The 19,457-nt window shown below is 37.1% G+C and overlaps 1 protein-coding gene across 3 annotated transcripts in view; it reads left to right on the top strand.

Moving 5' to 3' along the window:
- Positions 1-3,825: 3,825 nt before the first annotated feature.
- The window catches only part of ATP13A3 (ATPase 13A3), a 42,122-nt gene continuing 26,490 nt past the window's right edge, over positions 3,826-19,457 (top strand). For 2 of the 3 annotated variants that reach the window (XM_017810684.1, XM_017810682.1), the window contains exons 1-10: positions 3,828-3,875; positions 8,392-8,485; positions 10,377-10,550; positions 11,328-11,498; positions 11,813-11,883; positions 14,493-14,573; positions 16,335-16,404; positions 17,247-17,381; positions 18,189-18,261; positions 18,993-19,124. In XM_017810684.1, coding sequence (XP_017666173.1) covers positions 3,829-3,875; positions 8,392-8,485; positions 10,377-10,550; positions 11,328-11,498; positions 11,813-11,883; positions 14,493-14,573; positions 16,335-16,404; positions 17,247-17,381; positions 18,189-18,261; positions 18,993-19,124 — 1,048 coding nt within the window. In that variant the 5' untranslated portion in view covers position 3,828. Of the gene's footprint in view, positions 3,876-8,391; positions 8,486-10,376; positions 10,551-11,327; positions 11,499-11,812; positions 11,884-14,492; positions 14,574-16,334; positions 16,405-17,246; positions 17,382-18,188; positions 18,262-18,992; positions 19,125-19,457 lie in introns of all 3 variants that reach the window. The other variant, XM_017810683.1, reaches the window with a different exon arrangement.

Here is a 19,457-nt window from a genome sequence, read left to right as displayed (position 1 = left end):
TAAGCCTAAACACAGAAACAAAAGCTTGTATTATAACAGAAAGCCCAAGATGGGAAGTGATAAAATAGGTATTGAGTGGAGGGCTTTGTTAAAATTTAGCTCGTGTACTTGTAAAATTTCCATGTATTCATTAAACTATTATGTCATTCTTATTGTTAGAGCTTGGTTAGTTGACTAAAGTGTTAAGCTTTTGTTTGTAGTACAAATTATAACCTTAACTCCTTTCAAAATACAGTTGGAGGATTTTTAATCTTCCATAGTTCTTTTAGTTTGTATGTCTTACCCAAGCATCTGTTGTCCATGATGTGGATAACTTTGTATTTAAGGGTTCAGCTGCAAGGTACTGGAGAACTGTAAACTGCATCAGCTTCCATTTTTGTAAGGTGCATTTGTCAGGGTTAGGGTGCCTCTCAAGGAGAGTATCTCTTGTGTTTGTAATGTTAACCACATGCTTGTAAAAATACAGATACGTTCAAATAATACTGAAAGCTTTACAAATGCATTTAAACTACACGTGTAAGCTCATGGTAGTGCATGTTGAAGTAAATGTGATAACCTTTTGTTTTTTGTGGACACAAAAACGTGATAGCCCCAGACCTTTGGCTAAGTTGTATATCACCTGTAGAGGGTTGTGTTTCAGTTTTTGAGTGACATGGGTTTTGTGTTTTGGAAACAGGCGAAGAGACTCTCTCACATGGTGTCAGAATTGCCAGGTGGTGTGAGAAGTCTCTAGCATTGTGCTGCAGCTCAGACATATGGATCAGTCCAAGTCCAGGGTGTAGCATAATCCCGTCTGCCACAAACCATGGCTGTGGTCCTGGGTACAAAGTGGGAGTTGTCACTGCAACAGTGGCACACACCAGAGCAGCAAAAATGCCGAGTGCCGGCACACCTGTGTACGGAAGCTCCTTGGAGACTGAGAATCTATGAAAAAGAACTTGGAAACTCATTCTTTTGAGGAGGTCACGAGACTAATGATGAATCCTGATAATACACTGTTTGGTGACGTCATAATGTGCATTTTAGCAGAGCTTTCTTATAGCCTTTTAAATAGACTCTTAGCTTTTTAATTGCGAGTCTATTAAAAATGGTCCTTTTTTCATTCTGAGTGGCTGCAGGTTCTGCCCATCTGTTTCAAAAGCCACCAGTGGAGAAATTTTAGGAAATAGTACATTATTTTTATAGATGCTGAAATAGGATATCTTGGGATATAAAGGAGAAGGACTGGAAAGTAAATATGGGACTTATGTCCAAGACACTGTGGGCAGAAATTTTGTGCTCATCTCTTGAAAGCTTGAAATGTGTTCAAAATTGCTTTTGGGGGATCGATTTTTAGCTTGTGCAGCATATTATGTGCTACATTTTGAGAAGAATGTGCTTGTGAATATTTTTTAATCTTCATTTTTTTTCTGGTCCTTTCTTTTTCTTAGCCTTGTGTCGATGTCAATTTATTTATTGTTACAGCATGCTTTAAATGAAACCAGTGTTTTAGATTCAGCTTTTCAGGTATTGTATGTGGAACTCGTTGGCAGTTGGCATGGGCAGGAGCTGCAAGCTCAAGTAGCAATAGCTGATAAGACTTTTCCTTCTATTTTTATAGCTCCACTTAAAAGTGCACTTTTTCTGGAGCATGTTCTCCTAAGCTATACCTAGAACTTTTTTCCTTGCCTGCTGGCAATTCTGACATGAGGATAAATACTAAAGATGCACTGAAGGTGGATGTATCGAATGCAGCTTTGCATGGCCAGTGCTGCCAAGTTTGTACAGCCCAGGAGGTCTCATTAAGCAAGATGCAAAAGAGATCTCAGGTCAAGAGCAGATTTTTTTTGTGTCTGCTGAGAAATGTTTCTATGGTATGGGGGAAAGGTGTTCTTAATCTTTCTGGAATAATTTTGAAGAATTATTTTCATTGTTTTTTACTGCAGTACTTAGATAAGAGATACTGTTTTTTATAGGCATATGGGCATATTATGGCATTCAAATTTGAAATACATTTAATATTCAGAGCATCTTTTGGCATTTGGCCTGAGTGCAGAACTGTCTTCCAAAGCACCATTCTCCATGGATGTTTCAAATGGCCCTGTGCAACACCTGATGCACAGCCCTCGTAAGGTGATGTGGAAAGGTGGCTTCTATGGCAGGACAAAAGAATCAATCTTTTTCAGTCACTTTGGAAAATGAACTGCCATCCTCTTCTGTTAATGGTCGACTATAGCCCAGGCTGAGTCTTCATCTTTCCCAAGAAGTTGTGTGTAGTTTGAAATGGAATATATTCTCAGAAGATACATTCATTCCTCTCCCTGGCCTGTTATGGCTCTTCTTGCTTGAGTATTTCTTCATGTTTAATTTCATAACTGCCAGTATGGCAGAGATCAAGCATTAGTTTTGTGTACATAAGGCAATTCTCTTATCTCCATTACAGGTCCATTGCATGAATCCAGAAAACCTTTACTATAATACTTGGAAAAAGTGGACTATTTGGTAACTGCTTTCAGTGTGTGGGAATCTCATGTAACTAGAACAAGAATAAGCCCTGGTGATAATTGCCTTTGTAAGGTCTATTACCTTGTGAGGTTGATTCCTTATTGGGGTAAAGTGCAGAAATGTTTAATTTCTGCATGACCTAAATAATGTTTGGCTTTCTAGTTTAAAAAAAAACAACTTTTTTCCTGTGTTTTGGCACCTAGTCAGGATACAGTTGAAGATTACTTCCAAAATATTTTTCAATTCAGAAATCTTAAAGGCTTTTAATGGCATTGAGCTATTTAGAAACTTAATTTTCAACTCCAGAGCTGTAAGGTGTCTCTTAGTGTAGGATGCATTTATTGTAAATAAGTTCAGAAAGAGAAGGTTTAGCCTTTTCAGTAGCCCTTTTGGATCCAGGAGAGCCAGGCAGGTCACTTGCTGAGACAATAGATCAGGATGTCAGTGATATGAATCATGTTTGATCTACACTAGGATTGTTTTCTAGACAGGTCAGTCAGGGGTTTTTTGTCTTAATTTTCTTCCTGTATTAGTTTACAGTGTTTGATTTATTTAATGACAGTGATTACATTGAGAGCTGGGTAAGATTTACTCATATTAATCTTTGCACATAGATGGATTTGAAGTTATGCACGTCTCCTGCTTTTTCTGTCTGCCTTGCTATGTCTGTGTTTGCCCTTCATGTTCTTGCCAAAGCAGAGCAGGTTGAGCCTTGTCTTGTACGGAAAAGTAACTTCTTTCTGTGATATTCAGGTAGTGACCAACTTTCTTTTCTTAGCTTTGTAGCACTTGATCTCTAAAGGTCGTCTCATTTGGTGTGTCTGCTTCATTTATGCTCTGTGATAAGCTGTAAAATGCTGAGAGTGAGAAATGTGTGTATTTCTGAAGTGCCGCCTTTGCCATCGATTAGCTCCTCAAAATGAACGTTGTTGTCTTCACTCACAACCGCTGTAAATACAAGGAAGGGTTTGGTCCAAAGCACACATGCTTTTAGCTGGACAGATAGTATCAGGGCTCGTGCATGGACCTGCAACTGTCTGCAGGCTCCTGGTGAGGCATTTGTCCTTTGAATAGAAGGAGCTGGACCGGGAGGCTGATGCCTGGAAGCACAGCCTCCGCGCCAGCCCGGCCACAGTCTTGCAATTGTTTGGCCACACTGGAGGGAAGAGGAAAAAAAAAAAAAAGCATTCCAAGCAGTGCCAAATTTTCTTTGATATGTTAATCTTTTGATAACAGTTTGAAAAGCCCTTGGAGACTTTTTTTAGATTTTAGACAAAATAGTTCATTTGTCAGGACTTCCCTTGTAGATAGGGTCTCCGTTATTAAGAACTGCCTCGCTAACTCATGGTAACAAAAGCAAGTGGAGAGGACAGCTGCTGGACTGCTTGGTGGTAAGAGAAACTCTTAGTTATCACAGGATTTTTTACAAATATCTGAAAAGAATAAATAGGGAGTGTTTAAGATACAAATGTGTTAGTTTATTTACTCGTGTATTTTAAGCAGACAGGTGATAACATAGCATAAGCAAATGTAATAACTTGATAATTTTTTGTGAATATCCACACATGGATTTTGCTAGACTTCAGCTTTAAAAATTATATTTTAATCTGAGAAACTTGGGTTTTAAATTACTCACTGATTGTGGGAAATATCAAAAGTTTCTTTTGAAGCTGTAGTTTTTCCAGACCTTGAAATTTTTCTCTTGAAATTTCCACTTATAATGAAAAACTGGAAGAATAAACTGATGGCAGCAGTGTGTATATAAATGAGTTAGGGTATTATTATATGTAAGGATTGTGGAACTGGGACAAATGAATAGAACAGAAGGAAGATATCTTTGCTTCCTACCTCCCAAATCAAACTTTAAGGGTAAAATTTGCACTGAAGTAGTTTACTAATTATGCCAGCTGTTAGAAAACTGACTTAAGGTAAGCCAATAGTCCTTTGAAAGTGTTTCTTGCAGAACTCTTCAGATGTACTGATTGAGACTTGCCGTGGTGTTTTTAGAACAATTTCTTTAATAGACATGCCATAAAGTCACTTGCATCTTTTATGCTGTTGCTACAAATGTTTATTGCCTATAAATATTTTGGTAAAATTGCTTGGTATCTTGGTTGTTTAGTCAGGATAGAACAACAAATACCTATTGATGTAGTAATTCAGAAAAGGTGCACCATTTTCTTCACTCTGGGGGATGCATTTAGTTTTAGGCTCTGTACACTGCTGTAATTTCTTCAGTGGTCCAATTTGTGATTTACTTTAGCTCCAAAATAGTATCAAATCTGAAGCTGCAGATGCTGTCCTACTCACAGCTTCATACTCTTTAGGATGGAGACAAATAGGAAATGCTGTTTAACTTAGTTTTGCTGTACTGTATTTTGCAAAGTTGCAGATTTACTGCTTAAGCTTGTGACTCAAATGTATGTTCTTAGAAGTGCTTGCAGTTCAGACACTGTTCACCTGATCTCTAGACCATGTGTTAAATTTATATAAGTCCCTAAGTTGTTCTAAAATGTTAGAAGTGATTTCATTCTCTTGATCTTGGTGGCAAGCAGCATTTCTTTTACAAACATTTTTGATATTTCCTATCTCTGTCTCTAGAGTATGCTTAGCTATACAATAGCTCCATAAGTAAAAATTATGTGAATGGAGTGACAGTAACTTTCACCATTTCCATTGGTTTTAGCCCCTCTTTTATAAAGGTTTCTATTTTCAGTTTTTTAAAAGGGGAGAGGATTTCTCCAGCTATTCACTCCAGGGAACTTGGACTGGAGAGAAATTGAGCAGCAGTGTATACTGTGCATCAGAGACACATTATATTTGGATATTCCTATGTCCATGTTGCTTATTGCAAGTGGATTTCAACCTCACTTCAATTTGAGTACTAGTCAAATGTCATACTCTGTCATGGTCTGAAAAGTCCAAGGCTCATATTTAAATAGTTGATTAGAGATTTAAATGTTTAAATGTTTAATTTTCCCCCCATATTTTAGAAGAAAGTAAAGATCAGAAGCAGATTGCTAAAGTCTTTTCTGAATTGGTGACATTCCTTCAGCCTGAAGTCACCCAAGGAGGGCAGCCCTGTGGAGTCCCTGTGGTTGTGTTCAACCCCAATTTTCAGCAGGGCAGTGAGAGACAAACAAAGAAGTTACCTGTTTGAACTCTTGATGATGAGCTTGTGCTAATGGTGTGCTGGAAGGGATACGATTGGAGAAAGAGTCTGTTCTTCGTTGTGGAAAAGAAATTATTTTCATGACCCATCAACTAAGAAAATATCTCTAATGTTTTCTACGTATAAAGATTAGAATTTGAGTTTAATTTGGAAAATTACTGGCAGTATGTGCAATGTTGAGAATGTGTGTGTTAGTTGAAGGTTGCTCAGTAGATGAGTATAAAATAATGCAGATGGAGCTAATGATGCGAGTCAAAAATAGCCTCCTAATGCTCCTCATGGATTCCCTATTTGATTCTACCCAGGTGTTCATAGAACTCACTGAATCACAGGAATTATTGCTGGTGTTCTCAGTGCTGAGATTTCCCCTTGTGCTTCTTCAGACCCACAACTTGATGTTCCTTCATTGTACTGGAACAGCCCCAAATGAAGGCAATTGCACTTCTCTCTTGTGCTGCCGTGGTGTTCCATAATGTGCCTGTGCTGATGTGTTGGCCATATGGAAATTCCAGTTGAGATCAATTGATCTGAAATCTGTTTGCAGATATTTTGCTCACTGGTGCTTTCCTGTATCAAGTTGTTGCTCGGTGTGTCTGTCAAGTTGGAGTGTTGCCTGCAGGCACTGTTTTTGGTGTTACCATATATTATAGGGGGAAAGTGCATGTTTGTTTAAGAGCACATTAGTTCAAGTATGATTAATCTAATAATTCTCTTCTGGAGCTGTGAACTCTATTAGAAGTATAATTCTGTAAATACACAGAAATTTTTTTGGCTGCATGACTTCTTGATTGAAAATGTGATTTTGTGGTGTACATAAAAATTTTTTATGTGATTAATTCAAAGATTGTCCTCAGGAGCTTTCTTAGCAATCCTGTGTAGATTTAGGACAGATTTTTAACTGGTTTCATATATACCTATATCTTTCCCAGAATAAAAAGCTGCTTAGTGAAGAAAAGGGTCAATTTAAGCAAAAGTGTGGTTTAGAATTTGCATGACTTGTGTGGTTTAATTTCCAAATAAATCTGCAGCAAGATTATAGATTACTGTTGGAATAGCAATAGAAAATTTTCAGTTTAATAAGGCAAGGAACAAGTGAGCTGGTGTTTCTATCAAAGGAGACAGTTGTTGCCAAGTTAGCCAACTGTATCAAGCACTCAATTTATGAAGTGCTGAGCTGCTTCTCACCTGAGACTGAGCTCTGTGTCCTGATGCACTTCTCTGCTTTGAGTGTGTGTTTCTTCTTCTAGGACCTTATTCAACAGTGGGAGTGGATTTCTGAGGAGACCTAGATTTGGGCAGCGAAAGAAACCTTTTCTGTTGGGTTCCTGCTTTGTTTGTAGGGTTAACTGGAAAGGAGGTGGTAGGTTGCAGAAAACACGTGAGGATGTGATGATGTTGATAAGCTGCAGGAGTTGGGAGGAAGGACCCCTTGAAGTTGGCACTGCTGATGAATGTAAGTGCGTGGATCTGAGGGCTGGCTTTGAGGAAACCTGAGTCTGGTGATTTGGTTTCTGAAAATGTTGGGGAGTTAATGACAGCAAATAAGTTGGTAATGGTTGTGCTACCTAATACTAATAACAGCCTGAAAAAGCACAATTACAATAACTACTTGTGCTATGACTTAATACTTGAGTACTGGTTACATGCTGTGATAGTAAGTGCTGTTTTCTGAGAGATTTATGTAAGTGCAGTAAATAAAATCAAAGGCTGTACCATGTCAGTGTAGAGAATTATAGTTAATCCATGTCTTGGCAGGTGAGCACTGGCTGTTCAGTGGTTTTAACTGTGGTAGTTGGTCCTGTGGAAATATGATATGGGTGCATTAATTAGACATTGTACACAATTATCAGGACAGGGGGCCCAAATGAAGGTTAGGTGCAGTTTTAATTTCAAAAATTTACCTTTTTGACATGGTACTTTTGATTTTACTTGTTTATGTGATGCTGAAAATTGTGATGAACCTCACAGTATGGTGTAGCCTTTGTAGTTTTCCCCTATTGCTATATTCATCTCGTAGACAGCTTCATATTTTTTCATGTCTTTCCCTATTCATGAAACTTGTGATTATAATCTGTCCTCAAAGCACCTCAAGATCAGCAACTGTGAGAGATTTACAAAGAGAAATGAACCTTTTGATACAAATTGAATACTGAAAGAAGGGGAAAGACTGACCATTGAGCATGTCCTGATTTAGAAATACTAAGCTGGGGACCAAACCTCTTTTAGCACATACCTATTTTTCTGCTCGGATGAGAAATGCACATCTCAGGGGTACAGTGCCTTTCCTCTCAAAGGATAGCCCAGCTTCTGAAAGCATCTGATTGGCGCTATTACATATAGAGTGATACAAATGTGTAATATTGACCTACTTTTAAGCTTTTTTTTACAAGTTTAATTTACATTTCTATCATGAAGCTTGTAGAATGTACCAAAAACTGCTTACTACGTGTAGAATGTTAGTGAAATTGATACAAGCTTCCTCCCTCTCTTTCCAAGCCTGCTGTTTCTGCAGTATTTCACTTATATTCATCCTGTGTTCAATTTTAAAGCTTTATAGAGCTTCTTGGATCATTACTTCTGGAAACTAGTAACAGTGCAAATTTAAGATCTGTATTAATATTTGGCAGTGTTTTATATATGTGTATGCACTTACAGAAAGTTAACTTGAAACAACCTCAAACTTAGGTATAAGATCAGTGATGTTGCATCAATTTTTAATTCTTTTGTTGTTGAAGGTCTTCCATATCTCAAGTCGAGAAGTTCCATATCATACTAAACATGGAGAAAGAAGAAAAGAAATATGTCAATAAAGCAGAGGAAGATGAGATGGTAATGAATTCTGTACATCTATTTTTATACAATGAAAGAAACACATTTTCAGAGTTTTCTGTCTAAAGTAGGCATATTACATCAGGAAATGGACTGTCTCAGTATAAATAATTTATCAATTTTATAAGGTTATCTGTGATTATATTTTTTGTTATTAAGAAATCTAGTCTTGGGATAGGACAGGTTTTTGTTGAAAACCTTTGCAAAGGTTTTGGATGCTGGTTGAGGTCACTAGTCCAATAGATAACACATTTTGGTACTTAACATTTCTTCTTTAAAATGAAAATGGAAAAGAAGTGGGTTGTGGGTTTTTTTGGTGGTGGTTGGTTGTTTTTGTTTGTTTGTTTGTTTTTAATCTCCAAATCCTGGAGCTTTTTTCTTATAATTTAAAACAGATTAATGCTTCATAACATGACTGTACTTTGCATACTCTTGCATATTTTTATTTATGCAGATAAGACCCACTTCTGAGCACCTGAAAAGAACTTTTGTGGTTATTTGGTAGCACGTAAACTTTGCTCCCTACTGGAGCGATGATACCTCTTACTGTTTGTCCTGGAAGATGCAGCAATAGGCTTTGACAGGAAAATACCAGAAGCTGACTTTTAAATTTCTAGTCCATTTGACTATATAGGGATTTTTTTTTTTTTTAAGAAACGATAGGTTTCTGTGAATTAAAGTCTTTATTCCATCCTTGTGCACACAGCTGGGAAAAGTTGCTCTTCACCAGACAGCTCTAATACAGAGAGTAGGCAAATACATCGTAAACAGGAGATGCTTATGGCCTGATCACTCAAATAATTGCTTTTTGGAGGAAATAATTTAATTTTGCCCTAAAAAGAGGCATTAACTTCTCCCACTGTCTTTCACCCTCATATTTTTATTGCTGAGAATTATTTTGGGGGTAACAGAGAATGGGCTTTATCTCTGCTTTTTTGTCAGCTGAGAAGGTGGCAAAACAAATTTTTTGAAAAGCCTTTTGTTAGGGAAGGAGTTTAAACAACTTCTAATACTGTTTAATGAAAAGTAAAAAAAAAATTTGCAAAAAAGTTGATGTCAATGTGAACAATGGGTGGGACTCAATGGGAAACTTCATTGCCCTTTTGCAGCAGGAAATATAATCTAATGATGTAATGTGAAACTCAGGAATGTAACACAGCATCCAGTAAGTCACTAAATTATTTTCTTTTCCTGGCTGTCATCAAGTTAAGTTGGTGCTTGCACACTGAATACTTTGAGGTTTTTTAGTGGGAGAAGAGGATTTTTGTAGCTGGTGAAAGTTACAGAACCTTTGAGTGTGACTTGCAGTTTATAATGTAGCATTTCTTGTTAAATGGCAGGCAAAATAAACCACTAAAAGTAGTGTTTGATAAATGTATTTACAGGTTTGTTTAGAAAGTATGAAATTCAGCCTGCAGCAGTAATTAAAAAGTGTATATGATAGCTAATCAAATGCTAATGTTGTAAAATCAGCATTTGACAAAACCACATGCTTTTGCTCTTAAATGCTTAGTGACCTGTGCTGTGTCATAGTCAAAAATGTTGTTCACTGAGAGTTAAGGCAGGTTGTGTGGCAGCCTCAGCCCTTAGGGAGCAGTGCAGAGGAGCCAGGTCCTGCCATGAAATGTTTTGCACAGTGTGGGTGATCTGCCTCTGTCAGGCTTTTACTGATGTTTGTATTTCTAACCGAGCAAAACAGTGTTCCTTTTTGCTGCCACTCCACCATGTACTAAATGTTTTTAAATCTTTCCTTCCCCCAGAAAAACAAGAAGAGAAAATGGCTTTGAAATTTGATTTTCTTTAAACACTGCATGCTATGAAAAATTAATGTTGGCATCCCGAGCCATAGTAGGTAAGAGGGTCATTGTTACTTGTTTCTGCTTCCATGCAGGAGATCTATGGCTATGATCTATGTCGCTGGAAGTTGGTGCTAGTTACTGTAGGAGTGCTCTGTTCTGGTGGATTTCTTCTCCTCCTCCTCTACTGGATGCCTCAGTGGCGTGTGAAAGCAACGTGCAAAAGGACTACGCTCAAGGACTGTGAAGTGGTTCTGCTGAGAACAACTGTAAGTCTGCTTCTCCCGGTTTGCAGTTCTTTGGCATCCCTCTTCCTGCTTGCTGGAATACACAAATCCTTGCCTACAGTGTAGACATGGTTGTGTTTTACAGCACGACAGAATTGTTGCTCCTTGGTGCTGTATGTAGGTTTGCTGCCTGTATGGGAAGACTGACAGCTGTTTGCAGCTGACATAGCACAAAGAAAGTCTTTAGCTTTCCATTTTAAGAATTAAATACATGAATGCTGTTGTCATCAAAAGTTACAGAACAGATACCTTTTTCATATAAGCTGATAATGTGGTTTGCAGGTTTCCCCTCCCTTGTTCAGCAAAGATATATTTGTTGAAATAAGGTGTAACTCTTGACCCCAGTGTAGTTTGATTTCAAGACATTTTTTTCCCTGCACAATTGCTATGTGTAGTCCCTGGTTATGATCTTGTGTTTAGTCCTCAGTTATCAGAAGGTGTGGGGTGGGTGCAGCTGAATGCATAGCAATCCCATAGTTCCTCCTACTACAGAGTAATTGTGAAGACCTGAATACATAAAACTTCAGGTACCAAGACTCATTGCTTACAAAAAATAGATATTTTGGTACAAAAAATATGCTTTTAGAATTGTGGAAAGAAAATTATTCTTAAGGTAGCTGATACTGGGGATATGTTCTGTAATTATGGGTGGGCTCTGCTAATCTTTTATCTGCAGTTGACGCATTTTGCTACAGCTGTTATAGTAAAATGCTGTTTAAATGCTGTTTCAACTAACTCGTTTCCCCCCCTCTTTTTAAGGATGAATTCAAGATATGGTTTTGTGCAAAGGTTCGCGTTATACCTTCTTTGGGAGCCAATCCTCTACAGAATCCTAACCCTATAGTACACAAGGTTTCAAATGGCCATGCTGTTCATTTCTGTGAATCTGCTGCAGAAGAGAATAAAAACGATTTGAAAAAATATTTGCCTGTAAGTACACCTGCAATACTGTGCTTGCTAATTATCAAGTATCTCAAGTACTGCTGAGAGTAAACACAGTACAGCACACGTGAGCTCCTACTTTTGTCTAGAAGGCTAACTCATTCTTTGGGTGGAACACAAATCTTCTCAATAACCTTTTACTGGAAACCGTGGAATGCTTGAAAGATTATGTTGAAAGAAAAGTATTTGCTTTTCAGTGAAGCTTTTCTACATTCACTTACTGTCGCTGCCCAGAATAAAGTCAGTCAGAAGAGAGGTGTTAAGTGGTGCCAGTTTAATATCTGTGTCTGTTGCCTTTGCAGATTCGTTATTTCACGCATCACAGTGTGAAGTATTTTTGGAATGATTCAGTTCAAAATTTCGATGTTGTACGGTAAGAATACTTTTTGCTTTTGTGTTGTGCTTCAAACATTTTTTAAAAGGTACAATAGAACATGCTGAAAATTGGTGTCATATTCTGAGCAGCTGTTTTAGGTCACTGAGTCTTTGTCTGAACCAGAGTGAGCACAGGGAGATTTTAAGTCGGTGTGAGTTTGGAAGAAAGGTGTTTGTTTGATCTGCCTTGATCAAGCATGATTCCTGCAGGGTGACAGGCTGCATGCCTCTGCAGGCTTTTTGCCTGTTCTTGGAGTGCTATTTGAAAATCAGAGCACCTGTTTATAGATAGTAGTTGTCCTTCTGTAAAGTCTCAAAAAGTTTGCTTCTGATGGAATAAATTACATTTTTTGTGTTGCTGCTGAGCTGGACCCAAAGGGAGAAGGGGAATTCACCAAGTATGGTGTTGCTCATCTTGGTGTAGGTCTGCTGCAAATGAAATGGAAAGTTATCAGCAATTAAAACAATTTAAAGAAATGATCATAATACAAGCAGTTACAAAACTGAGCAATCCTCCTCTAGGAGGGTGGAAATGTCTCAGTTCATGTGTAAATAGTTAAAAGCTTTGTATGCATTTTTTATGTTAAGCTTCCCATGAATTACAGTGGTGCAGGTAGTGACACTTGTCATTTTGCATTACAAAGTCCTGTTTTCATGCCTATAGTGTTCCTAAATTAAACTGTTCAAAGGGAACATTTCCCACAGATGAGATTAAGAAACTTTACTTGTATGTTAAGAACAGGTATTGGAAAAAAATCATATGACTCCATGTGTTTAGAAAAAAATGTTGTTCCTTAGCATTAAAGCACTGACTTGAAACTTGGCATTTGTTGGCTGTTTGACTGTGCCTTTTGATGTTCTTGTGATAACTCAGTCAATTTATAAGCCCCGGAAAAAAATCTCAGATATGCCTGTGAAGTTATGTGAGCATTTATTCAATCACATTCTTGCTGATAAGCCAAACTTTCATTTGTTTGATGTATTAGCCATGGCTGAGCCTGACCACTTGTTTAGTCAGGTACAGTAGCTGAGCTGGACATCGTTATTTAGCTATTGAATAATAAAGAGGAGAAAGAGCTGGATCTGAGACACTCTGGATATTGTTAGAGCACTAAATCACTTTTTCACAAGGTCAGATAAAAATGCCAGTTTCCTACAACTTTTCTCTAAAGTGAATGGTCATTTAGTGAAGTACTGGATACCACATGCAAAATAATAGCTGAGCTTATGAATGATAAATAACCTGAAAAGAAGTCTTAAAAATTTGTCCTTTGCCAAGATACATTTTCCTATTCTGTTCTTCAGTTTATGTGTATAAACCAAAAGTTGGTATTACTTAATAACATGGTAGAAAATCAAGTTAATACTGGAGAAGAGAGAGTATATGAGACAAAGGCCTTTAAAGTAAAATCGATAAGGCAGGCAACACACTTGTACTTGTGATCGAAGCACAGTCCTGCATCATAGAGAGGATTCACTCTCTGGAGCTGCTTATACAAGTACCCAGGAACAGAACAGTTTGATTACATAATGAAAGATGTAGCACAACACAGAAGGGAGGCAAATTAAGATTTCTTGGGCAACTAATTCAGTTATGAGAGCTTGAGTTTCGTATAATTGTTTTTATATTACCATCATATTAAGATCACTGTTTTAAACACAGGAAATGCAAGTGTAATTGTTCTTAAACTAAATCAGACTTGGTCACAAAGCCAAAGAGGATGCAACTCTGACCTTGGATGTCTGTTTTGTTTTAGCTAGTGTCAGCTGAGTCTCTGAGTGGGTTGATGAGTGCTTTATGTAATAAACTGTGTGCACACAGGGATTTCTTTTTTTTAATGCCCTGGGAATTCAGTCTGTACAAGTACTGTAAAAAGCAGAGAACATCCTGCTAGAAGGTAATATTTTCCTGTGCATCCAAAGTATGTCCATGAGAAAATGGCTGGATATTGGGCATGATACTTTCTGATTTACTGAGTTTGGTGGTTAAAATGATCCCATAAGTGCAAACATAATGATGTTTCAGATGTGCTTGCTTATCTGCAGATCTTCTAAAGTTCAGCATTCGCTTTCACAGCATGTAGAAAAGTCCTGTGAAGATGAGTCTTCTGGTGTTAAGAAAGAACTGAAAATGTAGACTGTACTTTTCCTGGTCATAGACAGCATTTTGATAGCAAGATCCTGCAAAGTAGCTGTGGTACAGATTTATTTAATAAATTGACTAATAATTATTTCTAAAATACTTCCATTAGTGCTTAGAATCAAATGAAGATAATTTGAAGAAATATTAATGCATATTGATTGCTCACTTTTTAGAGGCCTTTGAGTACTAGTTATGCAAGTATTTTACTTCATTTTTTTAAGTGTGTCTCATTTTTGCTTGAAATAGGTATGACTATCCTGCAGAGTAAGACATGCCAACAAAAAATCTGCTGTTAATGTTTCATTGGTAACTGCAGTTCTGACAAAACCAGCTTAAAACATAGACTTGGTTGTTTTATAATACAGTGCACCTCTTGGCAAAGACCTAACTCTTTTGAGTTACTGAAGACTTACTTATAAATATCAGGTTTCTTAAATAACTCATTGACTTTTTCCTTTACTCAGAGGTCTAGATGAGTCTACATTCTGCTCTGCAATTCACAGTGAACACAGCACAGGACTGACAAAGGAAATGCATGATTACAGGTAATATTACAGTATTTGAGCTAAGAATTGTTTTTGTTCCATTACCTGTGCTCAGAGTGCTAACAAACCTAGAAGGCAATGGAGTGAGCAGTGTTTGCAGACAGGCTGCTACACTTCCTTCAAAGAAGGCTGTTATATGTATGAAATCCTTGTTTTTCTTACCTATAGATTAAGTAGGAACTAGACTCTGATATTACATTCTTACTTTTCTCAAGCAACACTGACCATGGGAATTGGATTGATTAAAGTAATTCAAAACATATTTCTGAAATTTTATTTAGTGCTTAACATTTTGAAATAGGATGAGGGTACAAAAAGATTAGCTAACATTCTGTTTTCAACCACTTTGACAGGTGTACAGTGAAATTTGGCAGTTGATATAAAACAATGTAGTTATTTTTTCCACATAACTCACCTTTAAGCAGCATAAATGTTACCACAACATACTGTCATTGTTGAAGGGCGTGTATGGATTCAGGGGCAAATAGACTGATGCCCAGTGGAAAAGTCCATCAGGAGTTGTTTAGCTGGAAAGGTTCTTGCTTGCCTTAAGCTGCAGATTGTTGACAGCTTGAAGGGAAAGCTGAGCAAGATCACTCTGCCGCTGCTTGGTTTCTTCTAGTGGTCATTGTGAAATAGGGGATAGTGTGCTAGATGGCTAATAAGGATTATGGGATGCCAGGAAGTAGCAAACCTGGCCTAAACTGCAACTAATTTCTGATTATTAGGAAGAGCAGGCTTAAGCTTCCCAGGTCTTAGGACTTTGAAGTGTGTCCCATAGCTTACATGGCTCTGTCTCTGGTTGGTTGGGGCTAAATGCATTTTCCACTTTTTCTTTAAATTATGATTGTCAAGAAATAACTTGGGGGAAAAGAATTACTGGTTTAATATGCTGCTTTAGACTAATGGTGTAAATATGCCTGTCAAGTAACGCAGATGAAGTGCATAGGCAGAGAAGAACCTAGTCTAGAAGAAAGGTCTTAAAATGTAATTTAATGGCATGTAGTTCAGGGATTTCTTAGTTCTTAATTGTGAACAGCAAGCTGGACTATATGTTGTGATATTTATTGTTAGTATTCTAATTCATTGATACAGTACCACAACTAGAATAGTTTGGATTCTGTTGCATTCCTGGCTGATTTTTTGGAAAATGAGACCTTCTTAGAGGTTAAAATATGGAAGCATCTGCTTGTTCATCATTTCATTTCTGACAGTTTTTTGTCTTTTGCTACAGTAAAAACCTTTCCCCTAAGATCATATTTTAAGGGCTTTTTCTCATCACTGAGATTTAACCATCTTGGATCCCATCAGAGCTTAGTTTCTTGCTCCTCCTTTCATGATTTGCCTTTCTTCATTCTAAGAATAAAAGTAAGATACAGGACCTTGAAAACTGTGTCTAACTGAAGGGTAAGAGATAACACTTGTTTGAGCTTAGTTTAATGAGAATCACACACTGGCTTTCAGAATGACATATTTAATAACATTGGACCTATACACAGCTTACAGGAAAGTCTTGTTATGAAAGAACCTAGAATTAAGTTACAGCTTAAATTGAAGTACAAAATAATTATCTTTGTATTGGAACATCTCACTGTATGAATGTTTTCTGATAAACACCTTTTGAAACAATATGATACATTAAAGGTGCCACAGATTTAGCAATATGTTATACTTTCCCATATTAGTGGAATTACTTTCACATCAGTAAGACTCCTAATAAAAATCTCACCTGTTTTTTTCTATTTTTCTTTTTTAATACAGAAAAGCATTCTATGGAGTAAATGAAATTGCTGTGAAAGTGCCTTCCATTTTTAAGCTTCTGGTTAAGGAGGTAAGATCTTTTCTTTAACAAATTAAAGAAAAAAACTATATCATTGAAAAGTTACTGTAAGTGCAGTGACTATTGACTATTGGAAACCTTTCCCCAGAGCTGTAGAGCAAAATTATATGGATGATTTTTATTGAGCTCTTCATCTCTCCTTTGAGCTAAGGCTCTAAGAGGCCTTAGCTGTAAACTCTTCGGAGTTCACAACCTGATGCCTTAGCAAGGACATCAGAAAACGTGTCAGAATTCTTGTAAAGGGTCAGCACCTTATTTAATTTTTTTAGTTAATTTAAGACATTAAATGACAGTGTTCTCCATGAGGAGCCCAGGTATCATATATTACAACATATGTGGTGTTGTTTATACTTCTGTTGGATTGGTTCCATTGTCTTTGTATCAGGTGGATTTGAATAACTGGCTTTTTATCTGTGTGCTGTAATAATACACGATAGAATTTTGAACAAAGAAACTCTCCAACCTGAAATAATAGAGTAAGAACTTGAGGTATCAGTGCATTTATTAATAAGAAATAGAAAATAACATCCCAATTCATTTAAGAATTATCACTGAAAGTGCATCAGATGTTTCTGTCATTTTGCTTTGAGGTTAGGGGAAAATGCATGCAGTCTTCAAAATCTGCATTTGTGTATTAATTTAGTGAGAACTGTGCTTTCAAGGGGTCAAGGAAGTAGTGGAAAAGTGGGATCAGCTTGGCAGAACAGACAAAAATTACGTATAAAGAACTGAAATGTTTGTTTGCTTCACGGAGGATGATAATTCTGCCTTTCTTCTGATGGAGAACCCATGTGACCTGTTGGTGTAACTTTAATGTTCTGTCACTCTTCTAGGTTCTCAACCCTTTTTACATTTTCCAGTTGTTCAGTGTGATACTGTGGATCACTGATGAGTATCACTACTATGCATTAGCAATTGTGATCATGTCTGTAATATCCATTGTTAGCTCACTCTACACCATTAGAAAGGTAAGTTCAAAGAAAACAGATGCATCTTTTTGGATTTTTACCGATTGCCTTATTTTACTGTGAAATTGCTTACAAATCTTAAAGCATTTTTCAGAGTTATACAGGTAGAATATTGTTCCATGTTTTCTCTTTTTGAGCTGAAAGAATTTGGATTTACAGTTTTCTTTGAGACTGTTGCTAACTTTCCATGGTGATGAATCAGTAGGTTGGCCTCAGGTAACAGAAACACCACCCTACTTAAATAAAACCTGGACTCAAGTTTATGTAATAAGTTGTACTGACAGAGGTGATTCTGTCTTGCATTGTTTGCTTCTGTTTGAAAAAGCCCAACAGAGCTGAGCACCGGTGTAACGTGTGGATGTGTTAAATTGGTCATTCAGTTTTCTTTGTAGACTTAGCTGTAGCTGATGAAAGTCAAACTGGTAATCATCCTTAAAGTGCAATCTCTGAATTCAGGCCAGAGGGAGAAAAAAAGCCCTCTTACCTTAATTCAAGTTCATACAACTACTGCAGCTTTCTCTTTTGTATGTGAATGACCAAATGTTTTGATAATGTTTTGCATGACAGCATATATTTGCTTCCAGAGTGCTGTTTGAAGTAGGAGCCTATACAGGTTGATGCACTCAAATTTTATTTGCCCATAAGTTTTCTAAATTATGTTCAAGAGAATGTTTTGAGTAACATTTTGTTGTTAAAGAATGTTATTACAGAATCTCATCGCTTCTACTTGTAGAGCTAGAATGTATATTTAGAAGAAGAAGAAGACAAGCTATGCTTTTCAATAACAATCTTTTCTTCCCTTTGCAGCAATATGTTATGTTACATGACATGGTAGCAGCTCACAGCATTGTAAGGGTTTCTGTCTGCAGAGGAAACCAAGGTAAATTTCACGGGTGGTTTGGAAGGTTAAATTTAAGTTATTCATGAAGTGTGAGTGTAAAGTGAGCGTGCTTCTGTTCTTTCTTTGACCAGATCAAAATGCATGAGTTTCTTAGCAAATTGCATGGGAAAAGGAGAAGTTGCAGAGTGGAATGTAGATAGCATAATCTGTTCGGGATTAACCTTCTGGATGGTATTTTTAGTGAGCATCAGGTTTGTTCTAGATTAGGTGCTTGTCCTCTTCCTGTTTCTTGTTCTCTACCATTCCACTTACGTAACAACTTTCTTTGTAGTTTTTTTCTTGGCTTAAAGATGTGCATGCATTGGGTCTCCAGTACAGTTTATTACCCAGCAAGGGCTGCACGTTTGTTTCTGGACTTCTGCTCATTTGGATACCACAGCAGTTAAAGCTGGTTGGTTTGTGGTGTGTGATACTGCTTTGTAAGACAGACATTTGTGTTGGACTCATGTCTTTTTACTGAAGTGACACTAGTTAATTGTTAATATCTCTTGTACAAGCTTGATTCATTTGTTATGATGAACTATAGTCATGTGTTTGTGATGGAATTTGGCTTATCAATGGCTTTTTCTGTATATTTTTAAATTCATTTCATGCCATTAATGAAATGTAGTCTTAATTGTCACCACCTGGATCTTGGCTGTGAGGATCTTTATCAGATTTTGTAGATGGTGGCTATTTTCAAGTAAACTTTTTTGTGTTTTAATACTCAGAAATAGAAGAAATCCTTTCCACCGACCTAGTGCCTGGAGATACCATGTTGATTCCATCTAATGGGACAATTATGCCCTGTGATGCAGTACTTCTCAGTGGTACTTGCATTGTAAATGAAAGTATGCTAACAGGTAAAGTAAGCTTGCATGGCTAAATGTATTAGTTTATACTTGTGTTCATGCTTTACTTGCAGTATGTACTAGCAGAAGTGGATATGTTTATTTTGCTTGAAATGTGTCTGTTCTTGCAATTACACATACTCCTAAATACGTATATACTTGTGTTCTGCTTATCTGCAACAGCAACCTGGTGCTGTTTGGCAGTCCAAATATGAGTGATGGTTTCTTGTTGAAAAGATTTCTTTGTGATAGTTTGCCTTCCTGCCTTTTGACTTGGTGTTCTCAGTGCAGTTTGAATTCTACAGCATTGCTTCAGAAAATTTTTGCCCAAACTTTTTAACTTCT

Source organism: Lepidothrix coronata, unplaced genomic scaffold, assembly GCF_001604755.1.
Source record: "Lepidothrix coronata isolate B3197 unplaced genomic scaffold, Lepidothrix_coronata-1.0 Scaffold29, whole genome shotgun sequence".
Classification (NCBI taxonomy): domain Eukaryota; kingdom Metazoa; phylum Chordata; class Aves; order Passeriformes; family Pipridae; genus Lepidothrix; species Lepidothrix coronata.
The sequence above is the reverse complement of the archived record's forward strand: the minus strand, read 5'-3'. Positions and strand labels throughout refer to the sequence as shown.